Here is a 17,706-nt window from a genome sequence, read left to right on the forward strand (position 1 = left end):
TCGGTTCGTTTTCCTTTTCCGTTTTGTTCCCCCCTACCCCCCCCCCTACCCCTCTCTCTCTGTGTGTGTGTGTGTGGGGGGGGGGGGGGGTCTTCCTTTTGTTATTCTGTAAGGATTGCAGATTCTGCAACTATCAACAAACTTCCAATCTATCCGCTAAAATGGATAACCTAGGAAGTCTGGTTCCATATATGTTTTTTGCTTGCGGTGATGACTCTTCTAGTTTCCTTTCTTTCTTTATTCTAGTACATGGTAATTTGTTACATAAGACATGGAGTACCATCTTGGTACCTTTTTAATAAACTTATACCTTATCAAAAAAGAAGATATGGAGAAGCGAAAATATAAGAAATTACTAGTGGCTAGGGGTGGGCATCGTTCGGTTCGGTTCGATTTTGAATATTATCGATTTTGCCTATCGGTTATCGGTTTACAAATATCATAACCCGATAACCAAACCGATAAGATATCGGTTATCAGTTATCGGTTATTGATCATTATCGGTTCGGTTATCGGTTTATCCGATAAGGTAAAACTAAAACTAAGAGAGTATATATATATTTTACCCATGGCCTTTGCCAAAGCTCACAGAGGCTGAACGCTGAAGTCAAGCAATTGATGGAAAGAGACGAAAATTTATTTACTGTGCAGCAGTATGAAGACTACCTATTTCAGTATTTACTCAGTTCCTCGTTGAAGAATGGCATAAAGTTTCACTGGAAGCTGGTTGACATGCCTAATCAGCCCGGTTAATCCAAAAACTAGCATACTCTATAACAAAACAATATCTCCCAACTCATCAAGTTGCTTGAATGGCTTACATATATGTAACTCAGTAACTAAGGGTGTGTTTGGTATAACGGAGAATGTTTTCCGTGGAAAATGTTTTCCAAGAAAATGTTTTCTTGGAAAACAAGTAGTAATCTTATTCATTTTCCGGTGTTTGGTACGCAAATTAAGGAAAATGACTTCTCAAGAGTATTCATAAATAATTTAGATAGAATAAACATGAAGCCATAAACTTTCAAACCAACAACCTTCTGAATCCACGAATTTCATAAACTTTGGAACCAATAAACTTTCGAAATCGCGGAATTTCGAACCCGTAAACTTTATAATTTCTAAACCCGTAAACTTCCAAACACATAAACCTCCGAACTCATAACTTTGGTACTTGTAAAATTTTGAACCTTTAAACCGATAAAAAATAACTAAAACTGAAAAACATATTTAAAAAATATTTTTTTGTATTGGGGGGGGGGTGGAGAATGGGGGTGGGTGGTGCAGAAAAAAAACGTAAATTTTTTTGTCGGGGGGTTGGGGGGTGGGGTGGGAGGGGTAGTAGGGTGGGTGGTAACAGAAAAATTGAAATTTAAAAAAAAAGTAACTTTTTGGAGAGGGGGGTTGGGTTGGTGAGGGCGGGGAATGTTGAGAAGGAGTTTTGGAAAATGTTTTTCCTTCTCTTGATAAGGAAAACCATTTTCCTCCAATGGGAGGAAAATGAGTTGATAAGGAAAATGTTTTCCAAAAACATTTAAGCCAACCAAACGTGGGAAAATTGGAAAATATTTTCCGAAAAATGTTTTTCCTTCATACCACACACCCTAAACGATAATAGCAGCTGTCAAGATGCAGATTCAAAGATAATATTTTCACTCAAGCCCCTTAACTTTAGCCTTTTTCCAACACGAAGCACAGTAGACAGAGATAGGAACCAGCATCCTCAAACGCATATATTATAAATTTCACAAATTCAAGATAAGTTAAAATTCTCACCTTAGATGAGGCCAGATGGTACACAATGACATCCATATTTGCATTGTTGGGCGGAAGCTGCAGACGAAGAGGGTAAAAGCTTCCCATTCAAAGGACTCTTAGTACACACAGTAATGTCCAAACTCCAAAGTATAGTTCAAAATACATTAATAACAATACAAAGTAGTAGCAACCTTAAGATTAACAAGTCCAAAGTCAAACATAATACTAGTAGTTCAAATTCAAGTAAACAACACAACAACTAACTCAATCCTTATAGGCTTCACCAAATTGGCGCTCCAAACCAACGCTCAACATGCCTCATTAAGGACTTAGTACCAGTTTCTCGTGCATTGTAACATAAAACAAGATGACAATAGACTACATCTTACTTTCCACTATCCATCATCACCTTCTTCAGTCCTTTCATAGTGACTCCAAACATGTGAGATAGCTTTGAGACCACAAAGTCGAGGCATGGTTCACACCTATTTAAACATAAAAAGAAAATATATTAAGTCAAGTAATATTTGTAATTATACTATGTGTTTATATAAGTTGAATAATTAACTTACTAAAGTTTTAACTTACAACTATCTAAGATTCTACACATCATCATCGCAGGGTTCGTTTCCAAGATTGGCAAAATCTATGAGAAATATATATTAATAAGTCAAACCAACAAAATAATTAAATAAACTATTTATAAATATAAAAATAATATACAATCAAACAAACTAAAATATTGCTACCTTGTTCTAGTTGCTCGAGAACATCTAAATCTTCCTCAACACTTACAAGTAATGGCTCACATTCGAAGCCAATCTTGAAGGCACACTAGAACTTCCACCAATTTAGGAGTCAATGAACTCCTAAATGAATCAAGAATACGCCCTCCAGTGCTAAATGCACATTCAGATGCAACAAACCTCTTTTTTCTTTGTCTCTTTACTTTCGATTGAACTGATTGAGATTATGATGTCGCATTTGAATTAGAAGCTCCACTTTCACCAATCACCTTATCAATCATGATATTTTCAGCCATGCTTTTGTGTCACTGTGAGTTTGATTTAAAAGAAATCAAGCAGCGAGGCAACAAAATCTTAAAATGAAACACATATAACTACAGATTTAGCTTAAAATCTTAAAATGAAACACATATAACTACACATAAAAAAGGAAAATATGATAGAAGAAAATATTTATGTGGAAGCTATGAACTTTGGTCATTGGCATAGGAATAAGGAAATGCTAATTTGAGGCTTAGCATTCCTAGTTTCAGTAACTGTACCCTAATGTTGAATCCAGAAACCAAATATTTATCCCTTTCGAACAGGATTTGTGAGTCTTCAAAATATGTCTTCAAGAAACCAAACAATCAGTGTAGTATAAACTAAAAACTAGCTCAAACGTCTCCTAATCAGCGAAAATGCTTTTGTGTCACTGTGGGTTAATTCTGTCACATTTTAGGGAAACCATTTTTCGAGCTTCATAAAAAAGGAAAATATGCAAAAATTGATTTTTAAGATACCAAACTAAGACGAATTCAGAAATGGGATGTGAAACACTGACCTTAGTGCAATGCTCTGCCGGAAAAAGATAATAGAAAACGGAGTCTTGACGGGCTCAACCGTGGGGGCGTGACCGCATGAGTCGTGAGGCGGAGAACTGGTGAGGGCTTGAGCCGTGTGGCCGGTGGCGGACTGGCGGTGAACTGGTGAGGTCTGAGGGTGAGGACTGAGGGTGACAGGGAGTGAGGCGGACTGGCGGAGAAAGAACTAAGAAAGAGAAAATTAGTATATGAAACCCTAGTATTACTAGTATATACTTAAGGGTAAACTAGTAAATTAGTAAACCCTTATTGGGTTATCGGTTTACCCAATAACAGAATTGCTAAACCGAGCCCGAACCGATAACCCAATAAATTTTTTTTTTACCCGTTACCGAACCGTTAACCCAATAACCAATACCGATAACCCAATAAGTAATTAACGGTTCGGGTTATCGGTTTTACCCGATATATGCCCACCCCTACTAGTGGCACCTCAATACAGTTTGTTGGCTGCAGAAAAGTGTTATTCCCCTCAAATAAATCTCTCTCTTGTTTACTTTTTGACATAAAAAGCTTGACTAAAAACTACAGCAGATTTGTTGTTCTTTTTATTTCCTATGACGTATTTTATATGCTATTGATGTTGTCCCAACTATAGCAACATGCAACAGACCCAGTGTGGTTCTGCCCTTCCCTGGACCTGTGCATAGTGAGAGCGTAGTGCACCGAGCTGCCCTTTTAGTGACTTATCATGTCTATGTTACGATCAACAGTTTTTTATGTCTTCCTCCACTATTTCCAATATTACTACTTGTCTATGACAATGTCCGTACCAGCCTAACTTTTTTATGCTTTGCATTTATTTGAGCAAAAGATATCAGGATGGGGAAGAGCTCAAAGATCAGTCTCTATTTCCTCTTTCCTTTCACCTATGTTGCTCAAACTCTCCGAAAATGTCGCCGGGTGTGTGTCGTATCCTCCAAAAGTAGTGCATTTTTGGAGAATCGGACACGGTTCAACAACATTTTGGAGAGTTCGCGCAAAATAGCCTTTCACAACAAATGGGAGATTTTTTGCAAGAACAAACATTCATTGGGATAATCTTTGTAGATTCGGGAATTTTACATATTCTTTAATTTGGAATTGGCAAATAGAAATTTTTGTTTGTCAGGATGCAGTCAGTAGAGACTTTATCCGCACTTTTTCTGGGTGAATACTTTCTTTGGTTCCAATCTGTCATTCCTATCTTCTCCTCCAGACAGTAATGGGGATCAGAAGATTTTTTTGCAAGAAGGTAATTTGCTCCTTGTAGCCTAGGTATACAAGTCCTGCAGAAAGAGTCAGCAGTTAACACTATGCATTATGAGGTTTCTCAGGAATGTTTTAGGAATAGAGGGAGGAGAAAGTGAAACATTGATAACCTTTTACTTGAAATTGTGCTGTTGCACCTGGAAGAGAACTAATTGTGCCGTTCATCTATGTAATCCACTGTATTGGCAGCAACAGGTGTCATCACCACTTTTTACTTTGCAAATCCATTGTAAAGGATTTTTTCCCAGATAAGGTATGCTATTTTCTTCAAATTTACCCTAGTTTTGGTTCTAATTTCGGGAATCAAATTGTATTCCGTCTCGAATTTTTTCATCAATTGCGATCAAAGTATCCAACTGTTGATGGTAATATTGGAAATAGTGGTCTTGTTATGGTCACTCAAAGTATCCATACCCACACCCATATTCGTGTCATGTCAACACGGGTGCAGCATCTAAATTGCCGTGTCGGAGCAACTTAGGTGAACAATCTTCTTGATTCAACTCCTCTTTCTCTCTCACACTCTCTCCCCAAATTAAGGGAAGTTGTCAGTTGGTGAACCTTAGTGTAGATTTTAAGGCTAGTATTTTTTTACATCATCATGACGCAGAGGTTATAGGTTTGGACTTTGAAGCACATAGAGCCACAACTGGGCACATTTAACTCTTCCTACTACAGAATGAGGGATTGTGGTCGCCCTCTGGTTGGGTCTTGATTCATCCCACCTTATTTGCGCCCTTGTATTAAGTTGGTAGAAAGAAATTAAAGTAGCTCATATTAAGTTGGTAGAAAGAAATTAAGTTGGTAGAAAGAAATTAAGATGAAGTGTATTCTTCTTTTTTGTTTTTGGTGTAAATCAGAATATGTAGAGGATCCTGATTCAATCCTAGATGTTTTGAGTTCCTTGTAGAACAAGGACTATATTTTTGCTTTTCCATATTGTAATTGCCTATTTTGGCTTCCAGCACAGATGACTTTTTGAATATACTGGACACTTTACCTTCTCAAAAAAAAAAAAAAAAAAAAGGAAATTAAAGTAGCTCATTGTTATCTTGTTTAACTATTAACTCTTTGTTATGGTCTTTTTTTTTTTTTTTTTTTTTTTTTTTGATGACCGAGAAATCCGTCTGGGGCCGATCCTTTGGACCAACCGCAGCCTTCGAAACTCGGTGGATTTGTTATGGTCTTGTTTAAGGCAATATCTCATTAGGGGGCATCTCGGGAATATCATTGTTTTGTATTTTGTGAATGGAGAATGTTATTGGCAAATGTTAACATTATAGTCCTCCAGGACGCTCTCAGGAATATTGCAATATATTGGAATCTTAATTTGCTTGACTACTCAGGAATAGATTACCCCTCTTCCTGATAGGACAAGGAGCCATATTTCCTTTTTGGTTTGTTTTCCAAAATTTCATAGGTTTTAAGGTAGAACTATGCTGTTATACATTGGATAAAGCTGAAAGATGTCATGTTCCTTGCATTTAATGTGGTGGTGAGTTGAGCTCTCTTTATGTATATCTTGAAATACTTAGCCTTATGCTTGTTGACGTTTGTGTTACGCATTGGTAGTGAAGTTTTGTAGGACCCATGGCTCAGTCAAAATTGTGCTTTGAGTAGTTGAGTTGCTTCTACTTGTTGGGTACTCGGATAATTTTTTTCTTCTTGCTGCAGTTCTATTGGCATTCCATATTTGAGTGATGAGCCTTTGTTCCCGAAAGAAGAAATCTTGCCGGGTTGAAAAGATCAGGGAACAATTGCCTATCAGCTGTTTTGGCAAGGTAGGTGATCTTTCGAGTCATATGAAGCTGAGGCGGATTGCACAAGAATTGTCGCAGTAATACCCTAACCTCTATCCTCCCAATTTAGGTTCCATTTGTGGTGGCTAAATGCTGTTGTAATATAAGATAATCTTGTGGACTGCAGGTAATGTTGTTCCAATCTTGCATCCACAGAAATGAATCATTTCAGGTCTATTTGACCTGCTAAACCTTGTATAGTGTGCTAATGTCCTTTATTTTGCTTGTTAGTCCAAGCTTCCCCTTCTTTTTCCTGTCCAGGCTTCTCTCACCATTCTTTTGTCGGTTGCGGTAACACTTCGTTCGGTATGATGGATAAGTAAAAATAATCTTGGATAAAAATTTAGTATCGCCTTATTCCTTAGGGCACATTTGGTACGAGGGATAAAGAATAATTAATCCGGGGACTAAATTTAAGAAGAGTTTATCCCATGTTTGGTTGGTGGAAAACTGCGGTATAATCAATCCCGGGATTAGTCATCATTGGATTGTAGTGTTTTTTTATCTCCATAGAAAGGTGGAATAACTAATCCCGGAATAATTAATCTTGTGATAACTTCTTTCCAACCAAACGACCCCTTATTTGGTTACTAATCCTGCGATAAGTTATCCCGTGATTAAAATAGTGGAATAACTTATATCACCAGACGGTTGAATAGTAATCCCAGAATAAGTTATCACAGGATAAAGCAGTAAAATTGACAATCCCAGTATTAATACAGCATATCAAACAGTTAATAAGAACTTAAAATTGACAATCCCAGGTAGGGCTGCTTATCGGGCGGATTGGGCGGTTATTTACTCTTAACGGTTTGGCTTATCGGTTATCGGCTTTTAAATGTATTAATCCGCTAGCCACCCGATAAGGTATCGGGCAGATTGATATCGGTTTAGCTCTTATCGGGCGGTTCATCGGCCTAGCAAAATTATCAATGATTCTAGATTTATAAAACTGAAAATAAGTGTTCATGTGCCGAGTCAGTCCCCAGTTCCTAAAGTTCATGACTGCTCAAGAAAATACAGCTAAACAGTAAACTCTCACACGACTGAATGCTTAGAGATATTTGCTCTCAAGTTCAGTTGCAGCAGGGGATGAGATCCTATTGAACCCTACCACATTAAATCCAACACTAAGCATTTCGCCTAGGAATCCAGCAGTACTACCAGAAGAAGGAAAATAAGCAAAAAAATTAGGACTTTGCCAATGAGTTATCCCTGGAATAATATCTCTTTTGAGATAGCCTGGATTGACTTGGCTACAAACTGGATATTTTTCAATGTTTTGATAGTAATCAGCAAGGAAGTTCACAATCATGTGACCTTGCTTTCTGAATTCTTCAGAAAAGGATGAAACACTTGCCTTTGGAACATATGATAATAAAAAGTCTCACTATTATTATAATTAAACTTTACACATTGATAAACTATCAAGAGGTAAACATTGGAATTCCCCATTTGAAACAACATAGTGTAAGCAACTAGATCACAAACAAAAAAGTACAGTAACAGAAAAAAGAACACATTGAATCAATTCCACTTTCTTCTTATCACCATGCTTCTGTACTCATATGTACTGCAACAGAGATGATAATGCTGTCCAAGGATGTGATGATGGACATCTTGTCAAGGCTACGCGTAAAGACATTGTGCAGGTTAAGGTGCGTTTGCAAACAATGGAGAAGCTTAATCTCTGACCCATTTTTCAAATCCCTTCACAGGGCACGTTCATCTCTTAAACCCAGTTTGGTTTTTCTCCAAGAAAAATGTTGCGGTACCTCTACTACTAGAGTAAGTATGTCATCAGTTGATTTTGATGGGAATCATAAGTAAGAGATAAGAAGCCGCGAGAGGGAGAGACGAGACGGCGAGAGGAAGACCGGTGGCTGGTGGAAGTCGACGACGACGAGGACTGCTGGGAGGTAGCTGCTGGTTTAGGCGTTAGGGTTTTTATGATTTTGTCTTTTGATTATTTAGGAATGCGTTAGTTTTAGAGAATAGACTATAGAGACAGACGGGTCAACCGGTCAAGGGTTTTTGTTTTTGATTATTCAAGGGTTTTTGTTTTTGATTATTCAATGATCCGCCCCCAAACCGGTAAGCCGTTAATAAAAAAATTTTAATCTGTTCCCGTCCGTTAAGCCGTTAAGCCGTTACCAGTAAGCCATTAAGCTTCGGTTCGGTTCGGTTTTCGATTTCGGATCGGCTTTGAACATCCCTAATCCCATGAATAATACAACATATCAAACAGTCAATAAGAACTAATCACAGGATAATTAATCCTAACATAATTAATTTTCAGCATAATTAATTTCAACATAACTTGTCTTCAAACCAAATAATCCCTTAATTAATTTTGTGAGAGTGGGGAGGGGAATTGGAGAGTTGGTTCTCTATAATGTATAGGGCAGCTTGGAATAGATCCATCTTACTTTTGCGCTAGTCCAATTATTGGCTTTCTGGTCATGTCTTGGCTTGGTCTTTCGTAGTTTTGATTAATTTTGAAGAGATTGACATGAAAACATTATGAGCGGGATTATTTGTTTGTGGATGATCTCCATCGATACTTGCAATATGCGGCATTGATCACGCCCAACTCTAGTCCTTTCCATGCTCCTAGAAAATAAAAAACTGACACTACAACTCTAGTCCTAAAAAGGATAAGCGGTCGCTGCAATATAATCCGGTCTAAAAGTCCGGAGTCGAATCCCACAGAGAATTAAGGCTTACCTATATCTATTTAATATCACTAAGAAGACAAGTTTGAACGATTTCCTAAATTATAAAGATTGAGATTTATATTTCTAACTAATTAACTAGCAAATACTACAAAGCGGTAAAATTATCAACTAACGAGACAAAGGGTTGGAGACTAAATTAAGGAGATCTAGAGTTATGATTTCCCCAATTGTCGGAATCCTTCTAGCTATGTTCCCTACAATTTTGCCAATGTATTCTCTACTGATCGTGAGCACTTTAGGTGCCGTAATTCTCTCTCGAGCAACTACAATAATTTACTAGACATATTCTCTCGAACTACGCTAGTTGGCTTTATCTAACCGCTCATTATGACCACGTCAAGGCTTTGTTATTTCTAAACCTGCCTTTAAACCCGCTGTATTGATTTCTCACATACGTTAGGAGTGACGTTGTTCAATAACTACCTAAATATGTATCCTTTCTCAAGCAACACATAATAAATAGGCACAGTCAATCGATGGTTATTCAATCAACAACAATAAATACGTAGTTGAACAAGTAGAGAAATCCAACGACTCAATTATATAAAACACATAACAAGACTTTATCCTACAAAAGGTTCCATCAAAACCCTAGAAAACGAATTAGCTATTCATAATAGTATGTAAAACTACAATACTAAAAGTCATAACCAACAATAAAAGATAGGAAGAGGAAGGAAAAACTCGTAGAAGAATTTTCGGTCTTGCTCCTATTGTGTTCTTGCCTCCTTAGGTCGAATCTCCGGTCTCCTTAGCCTCCTTAGGTCTAAATTATGTCAAAAGTGTGTCCCACCTCTTAAAATACCATTTTTCCATGTATACATACCAAGTAGGGTCGGGCCCAAACTATTATACCTTCTCCTACGCGAAAAAGGACAATTTTTTCACGTCTGGACAGTCACGGCCGCGGTCAACCGCGGTACAAACGCGGTATTTGGCAAGTATACTGCCTCAGCCCGCCTCAGGTCCGCGGTCACGGTTTCGACCGTATTTTTCACCCTGTTCCGTTTAGAATTTGAAAAAATGTAAAACATGAAAGGTGTAGCCCTTTGAGTTAGCTTTCCAACCATATATTGTTGAGCTCAAATGAAATTCTGAGCAAAACGTTATGTGCATTTTATTAGACAGTGCGCAATATGCCTACTCGATTCTTCGTTTTGTTGCTCTATCATCCGTTGATCCCCGAATACGATCCCGACTTAATTCTTTCGGCTTTTACTCAGACTTCAAAGCTGGCTATCATCATGCATCAAAGTAGCTGGCTACATTATTTAACGGTGAATATATAATCTATTGCTTTGGATGTTAAGGTCGAGAAGGCCAATGATGATGATCAAGGAAGTAATAATATGAACTGACTATCGTAGATGAGCTAAAACTAGAAATGCAAATGCCTTTCTGATTGTGAGTGCCCTTTTTATTTATTTTGTAATTACCAGTATATTAATCATTTCTCTATTCAATAATTACTAGTTCCTTAGAGTTGTAAATTTAATAGTATCAAGTTAGTGCCGTAGGGACTAGCCGATAAAATGTATCAACCATTGCCAAGAAAAGGAAGAAACACAAATGATTAAACCAACTTGTCAGCTTGGTGAGATTGTCAATGGCCAATTTAAAAAGTTGTAAAACAAGATGCAAATTGTCTTTGAGATCAAATTTAAGGAATAAGTGAACGCGGATCAATTTTCTAGAGTTATTAATTAAAAAATATAGTGATAACAATGTATTAATATTTGGATCTTTATATGACTGAGTAGTCTAACATAGGGATGACAAGCCGTGCGGACGGGTTCTATTTTAACCAGCAAAATTTGAACCCGCCCCGCACAATACTCGCGTCGACCTGCCCCACTATTTTTTTTTTCAAGTGAGGAAAATGAAGGCTATGACTATGAGGAATCAGGATCTCCACTCCCAACATGAATTTATACTTCAAATTCCTCAGCTAAATTTTAGATTTTCTATCCTTAAATGTCAAAAGTCTTTTTAACATTTATATTTTGAAAAGGTACCATTTTCTATAGAAAATGAATATCCAATAGCAACATAAATGAAGTATGTAGTAAAGGGGAAAACGCCGTTCTTCCCGGATCATTAAGAGTACAATCAAAATTTTAAGAATTAAATTGTGATACACATCCCAATCTTCGATTTAAGAACTAGACACTCGAAATATGAACTTCCAAAAGTTGTGCAGAAGAGAGATACTAATAACAAATTGCAAAAAGCTATCCACTAAAAGGTCATTAAAACTTGGTCAGAAAAAAAAAAAAGCATTTTGTTCATATTAGTAATTTAATTTTGTTAGATGAGAGGCTTATCCGTCGGAGATGGCATACCTACCTCCATAGTCTCTTGAACGAGGAGGGAGGCATGAGCATTGTATGGAGTGATTTGGAACTCTCCGGGAGTCGTTGTCACTGTGGGTATAGTAGGCGGATTAGAGTTGATGAAATAGAGGGGACTATGCGTAGATGAGCAGGGGCAAAGCGACCAGGCGGATAAAATCCTGGTGGAGTTTTGGAAGAGTGCGAGCAAGGCAGGCTTCGAGTGAATCACTAGGTTATTTAATGTCATTTTTAGAACGAAGAAGATGCCTGAAGAGTGGAGGTGGAGCACGATGGTTCCTGTATACACGAACAAGGGTGATATCCAAAATTGCAATAACTATCGGAGTATCAAGCTGCTTAGCCATACTATGAAAGTCTGGTAGAGAGTGGTAGAGCTAAGGGTGAGGAGGAGTGTGTCTATTTCTGAGAACCAGTTTGGGTTTATGCCGAGGCTTTCGACTACAAAAGCCATCCACCTTGTTAGGAGATTGATGGAGCAGTATAGGGAGAGAAAGAAGGATTTGCATATGGTGTTCATTGACTTAGAAAAGGCGTATGATAAAGTTCCGAGGGAGGTTTTGTGGAGATGTTTAGAGGCTAGATGTGTACCTATTGCCTACGTTAGGTTGATTAAGGACATGTATGATGGAGTAAAGACCCGAGTGAGAACGATGGGTGGGAACTCGGACCATTTTTCGGTTATGATGGGGCTGCATCAAGGATCGCCACTCAGCCCTTTTTTGTTTGCTCTAGTGATGGATGTACTGACGCGCCACATCTAAGGGGAGGTGCTGTGGTGCATGCTATTTGCAGATGATATTGTATTGATTGATGAGACGCGAGACAGTGTGAACGTGCAATTAGAGGTATGGAGGCAGACCCTGGAATCTAAAGGTTACATGTTGAGCAGGACCAAGACAGAATACTTGGAGTGTAAGTTCAGCGGTGAGACTCAAGGAGGGGAAGGGGAGGTGAGGCTGGACTCGCAGGTCATCCCTAAGAGAGGAAGCTTTAAGTACCTTGTGTCTATTATTCGGGGGGATGGGAAAATTGATGAAGATGTCACACATCGTATTGGGGTGGGATGGATGAAATGTAGACTCGTTTCCGGTGTTTTGTGTGACAAGAAGGTACCAGCGAAACTTAAGGGTAAGTTCTACAGAGTGGTGGTCAGACCAACGATGTTGTATGTGGTTGAGTGTTGGCCAGTCAAGATCGCTCATGTCCAGAAGATGAAGGTAGCAGAGATGAGGATATTGAGATGGATGTGCAGGCACACCAGGTCAGATAGGATCAGAAACGAGGTTATTCGCGACAAGGTGGGTGTGTCCCCTATTGAGGATAAGATGCGGAAGCGCGACTTAGGTAGTTTGGTCATGTGAGGAGGAGGAGCATATACGCCCTTGTGAGGAGGTGTGAGAGGTTGACATTGGAGGGCCTATGGAGAGGTAGAGGTAGGCCAAAGAAGAGGTGTGGAGAGGTGATTAGGCAAGACATGGCGCAACTTCAACTGACCGAGGACATGACTATTGATAGGAAGGTAGGGAGGTCGAGGATTAGGGTAGTAGAGTAGGTAGTCTAGAGTGTCCATATCAGTAGTATTGGCATGTGGTCTCGCTTTCTGTTGGTAGTAGTTTTTTATGACTAACCATTGTTTTCTTCCATTGTTGATTACCTTATTATCTTGTTGTTTTTATTCTGCTTTTATATGGCTTTTTGGTACTGTCCCTTCTTGTCTATATTTTCATTAATGTGATGCTTATGCTTACGGTCTATTGGAAACAACATCTCTATCCTCACAAGGTAGGGGTAAGGTCTGCGTACACACTATCCTCCCCAGATCCCACGGTATGAGATTTACTAGGTATGTTGTTGTTGTTGTTGTAGTAATGTAATTTAAACCCATAAGAGCTTGAAAAGTTGTAATTTCGTAAAAAATTTAAACCCGCACCGCACCCACATATAATTAAATTTCTTTTATTTCAGCCCGCCCCGCCCCGTATCCACATATATCTAAACCCGCACCATTGCCATCCCTATAACATTCAGAAAGACAGAGTGAAACGAGGTAGTAACGAACAATTCATCAGCATATATTAATCCTAGTATGATGGTATCATTTTATTCACATTATTATTCCGAAACGACCCCGCTTATTTCTGTATATTACACCAACTTCCCTACATGTTTCCCTCAAATCTAATACGACGTCGCAAAATTTTCAATTCAGGTTTGCAGCAAGCTCGAACTTCAGCAAACAACGATCAAGCTCCTCTATGGCCTCTCTCTTCCAAAAATTTCAAGAGGTAACTGAGACTTCTTTCAAATGTATAAACTTGGAACAGAAACATGTACTAATTTTTATGGATACTAAACGGTTCATATATAAGAGTTTTATTCTTAATTTATGTTGGGTTTTTGGATTTTTCCTCCCTCCCAAAAAGAATGAAAGTTTTGTTTTATTTGGAGAGTCAAAAAGCATTTCTTTTGATTAAGATTTTTTCAAATACTTGTAACTATTAAAGATTGTGATTTATAATTTTTTCTTCTAGTTCCTATGATTCTATAATGTGGTATGTACTTTGTATTGAATATTAATACAATTCATCTCCTGATAAAGTTCTGGAACAAATTTTAGGCTGTTAAAGTTCTTGCAAAAAGCCCCACATTTGCTAAAGATCCAAGGCATCTTCAGTTTGAAGCTGATATAAACCGTCTCTTCCTTTACTCTAGGTAAGAATCATTTCACATACTTAAAAAAAGTAATGCTAATATATAGGATGCTTTTTTTTCCCCCTTTTTAAGGATTAAAGTTATATACACTGCCATTGCGACGAAGGGGAGCCTTGGTGCAGGAGGTCACGGGTTCGAGCAGTGGAAACATCCTCTTGCAGAAATGCAAGGTAAGGCTGCGTACAATAGACCCTTGTGGTCCGGCCTTTCCCTGAACCCCGCGCATAGTGGGAGCTTAGTGCACCGGGCTGCCATTTTTTTTACACTGCCATTGCGAAGATTTTCTTACACTATCCGTGTATTTTGACCTTTTAGAGAAGATTGCTTCCCGTCTTTTTGAACTTACCAGTTAGTGTTTGTAGAAAGAGTTACTTAAGTTGCCTTTTAAGTGACCTGATGGTGTAAATCTTTTTTACACTATGCACGTGCATAAAACTTATACTCTTCGTGTAAACTGACTGGTGAGACAAATACAACTTGCTGTATTATTTATAATTCGGTCAATAAACTAAGGTAGGCTAATTTAGGTTTTATCTGCGATCCTTGAAATTTACTGCAAAAACATAGCTTTAGCGTTGATGTTTGTACCAAGAATTGGCAGATCTAAGCTGTTCAATTGGCTGTATATTGCACTTTTACCTCGTAAAACTATTTTCTATGAGTAATTTGACCAACCAGGTTGCGCTGTTTCACGTCTATTGAAAACAGCCTCTTTACCTGCACAAGGTAGGGGTAAGGCTGCGTACTCACTACCCTCCTCGGACCCTACTTGTGGGATTACCCTGGATTTTTTATTCTTGTTGTTGCTGCGCTTTTCATGTAAATACAATTCTACAGGCTATTCAGTTTTTATTTGAAATTTAAATATGCACTTTATGAGATTGAAATGAATTTGTTTTAACCTGTGGAAAGGAAAGGTTTTGTTAGGATATTTTATATTTTTTTCTGGTCATCTCATCTTTTGTTTCAATGACGGAAGTTAAAATTTTTCTGTTGAGTAAGATTTTGTGTCCGTGGTATCAAACTTGTGCGCAGCTGGTTGGGTATTTTGATGAATGTTTTGCTGCTTTCAGTTCTTTTAAGAGCTAGGATATTACTTGAGTCATCAACCAGCAATCCTTGTTCTACATTTTCCTTTTTGTTTCTTCTTTAGATAACTGTAGATTTAACGCTATTTGCAATATTTACTGGTCCAAAGAAAGGAGGGAGGGGGGGGAGGTGGGGGGGAGATTGCATTATACTGTTGTCCTCTAAGGCTCTTGTCTATGTCAGATCAGATGAAATTGTAAGATGTAACTAACTTCTTTTTTGACTGGAATCACTTATGAAACATATGATAGTAAAAATTGCATACATCTTTTCTGCAAGTTTCATCCTTGCCATGATAAACTTCATTTTTCAGTTACAATCGTTTGGGAAAGGATGCCGTTGAAGCTGATGCTGAGGAGATTATTGACATGGCTGGCAAGGCCTCCTTAGCTGATCAACAGAAGCAGGTCCAAGACAATGTGCATAACCAGATTACAAACTTTTGCAAGCATATGGATCACATATTACTCCCTGATCTTAATGTCAAGGACAAGCAGGACACATCATCTTCCGAAAATAGTCCTTCTCCCCATCGCAGTGGGCTCGGCCTTGCTATTGGTAGGACTGCTCCATTAAAGGACCACATCGGTAAGAATCTTGAGCTGAAGTTTCTGCAGCACCTTTTATATTTGTGGCTTTTCTAAAATTTGTTTAGAATTTTCATTAGTTCCCAACTTTAGCAACGTGTTGGCAACCCTTTATGTCCTGCTTTTGTTATGTTATGTTAGATTGTGAATATGAATATTAACTCCTAGCCATATTGTTGGTGTTGCATTGTTGGTTGTTAACTATTTAGCTTACCAAAAATAGAATTGAAACAAATATTATGCTAATGGTGTTTCTTAGGACTTTTGGAATTTTTTAACTAAAAAGTTTTGTCTTAACATTTTGGTAAATGGTAGGGATATAAGAGTCCATGTCCTGGAAAATTGGACCCATAGGTAATTAATTGTAGGACGGTTCTCACGGATTGCGTTCAATATAAGCCCTTGGAAAGTGGGGTATAACATAAAATTATAGTTACAGAAACTTTTTGGTGGTCTCACATAGATTATATTCAAGCTTTTTGGTCATCTTGGATAAAGCTTTTCTTTCTCACAGCAAGTGTTGATGACTTCGATTAGCTGCATTGCCCCTGGATTTTGATTACTAATATGTTTTCAGCACAGCTATACCTGAAACCAAGCCATTGACACGCATAGAGGTTTCACAGAGTTTAAAGGATCTTATGGGCTACACTTTGGAGGTCAAACCGTCTCAAATTCCACATGAGGATGCTGGGCAAGGTTTATTCTTACATGGTGAAGCTGATGTTGGTGCTGTGCTAGCATTCTATCCTGGTGTAATCTACTCCCCTGCATATTACCGCTATATTCCTGGATATCCAAGAGTTGATGCCCAAAATTCGTATTTGATCACACGGTATGATGGAACTGTGATAAATGCGCAGCCCTGGGGCGCCGGTGGTGAATCTCGGGAAATATGGAATGGTTCATCCCTTGCTGAACCTAAGCACAACATGCAAGTTGATGAAAAGGGTTCTGAGCGAATTTGGAGAATGCTCAGTAAACCATTGGATGGAACACGTCTAGGTGGCAACCATGAAGTTTTGGAAAGGAGAAACCCTCTAGCCTTTGCTCACTTTGCCAACCACCCAGCCAAGGACATGGTCCCCAATGTTATGATATGCCCTTATGACTTTCCCCTCCCAGAGAAACACATGAGGTCCTATATACCAAATATTTCGTTCGGAAATGGTGAAGAAGCAATGAAAAGGTTTGGCACATTTTGGTTCAAATGGAAGTCCGGCAAGAATGGATCGGATGTCCCTGTTCTAAAGACGCTTGTTCTTGTGGCAACTAGAGCAATTTGTAATGAAGAGATTCTCCTGAACTACAGATTGAGCAACTCAAAGCGAAGACCATCATGGTACACTCCAGTGGATGAGGAAGAAGATCGAAGGAGGTGGAGCTAAGATGACAATGATGAATGGTGCATGTTGAAGTGTACCAATCATGAAAGCAAATGCTTTTGTATACACGAAGCCGAGAAGGCAGTGAGGATATTTATTTTGGTGACTCCCGGTTCCCTTTTAGTTTTCCATCTTTTTGAAAGGTTTGCTTGTATAACCTGTTCAGAAAATATTCTGAGTTGGACAACATAGTTATTGTGCTTTGCACTAACGGTGAATACTTATTTTTACATGAGTTACAAAATAAACGTAAAAGGAATCCATCATTCTGATTGCTTATGAAAGTTACGCGCCTTCATTTTCTTGTTAAATGTTGGATGATTGCTCCTGCTTCTGTGATTATATATATATTTCTTAATGACTGGTAACTCACTGATCTACTCTACAGCCACAAAAAATTGATGGGAATGTTGATCTGGTGCAG

The 17,706-nt window shown here is 38.3% G+C and overlaps 2 protein-coding genes across 3 annotated transcripts in view; both read left to right on the forward strand.

The window, feature by feature from the left end:
* The window catches only part of LOC109235598 (syntaxin-61-like), a 9,190-nt gene extending 2,515 nt beyond the window's left edge, over positions 1–6,675 (forward strand). Inside the window, exon 5 of the mRNA XM_019401775.1 lies at positions 6,293–6,675. Coding sequence (XP_019257320.1) covers positions 6,293–6,315 — 23 coding nt within the window. The 3' untranslated portion in view covers positions 6,316–6,675. The remainder of the gene's footprint in view (positions 1–6,292) is intronic.
* On the forward strand, positions 13,597–17,580 carry LOC109235600. Of its 2 annotated transcripts, XM_019401777.1 has the most exons (4): positions 13,616–13,794; positions 14,127–14,221; positions 15,624–15,898; positions 16,480–17,580. In XM_019401777.1, exons 1-4 carry the CDS (start codon positions 13,765–13,767, stop codon positions 17,283–17,285), a joined length of 1,206 nt encoding a protein of 401 aa, XP_019257322.1. In that variant the 5' UTR covers positions 13,616–13,764; the 3' UTR covers positions 17,286–17,580. The 2 variants fall into 2 exon arrangements, with proteins under 2 accessions (XP_019257323.1, XP_019257322.1); XM_019401778.1 differs by lacking the exon at positions 14,127–14,221 and having other exon boundaries at positions 13,597–13,794.

Source organism: Nicotiana attenuata, chromosome 12 (assembly GCF_001879085.1).
Source record: "Nicotiana attenuata strain UT chromosome 12, NIATTr2, whole genome shotgun sequence".
In the NCBI taxonomy this organism is placed as follows: domain Eukaryota; kingdom Viridiplantae; phylum Streptophyta; class Magnoliopsida; order Solanales; family Solanaceae; genus Nicotiana; species Nicotiana attenuata.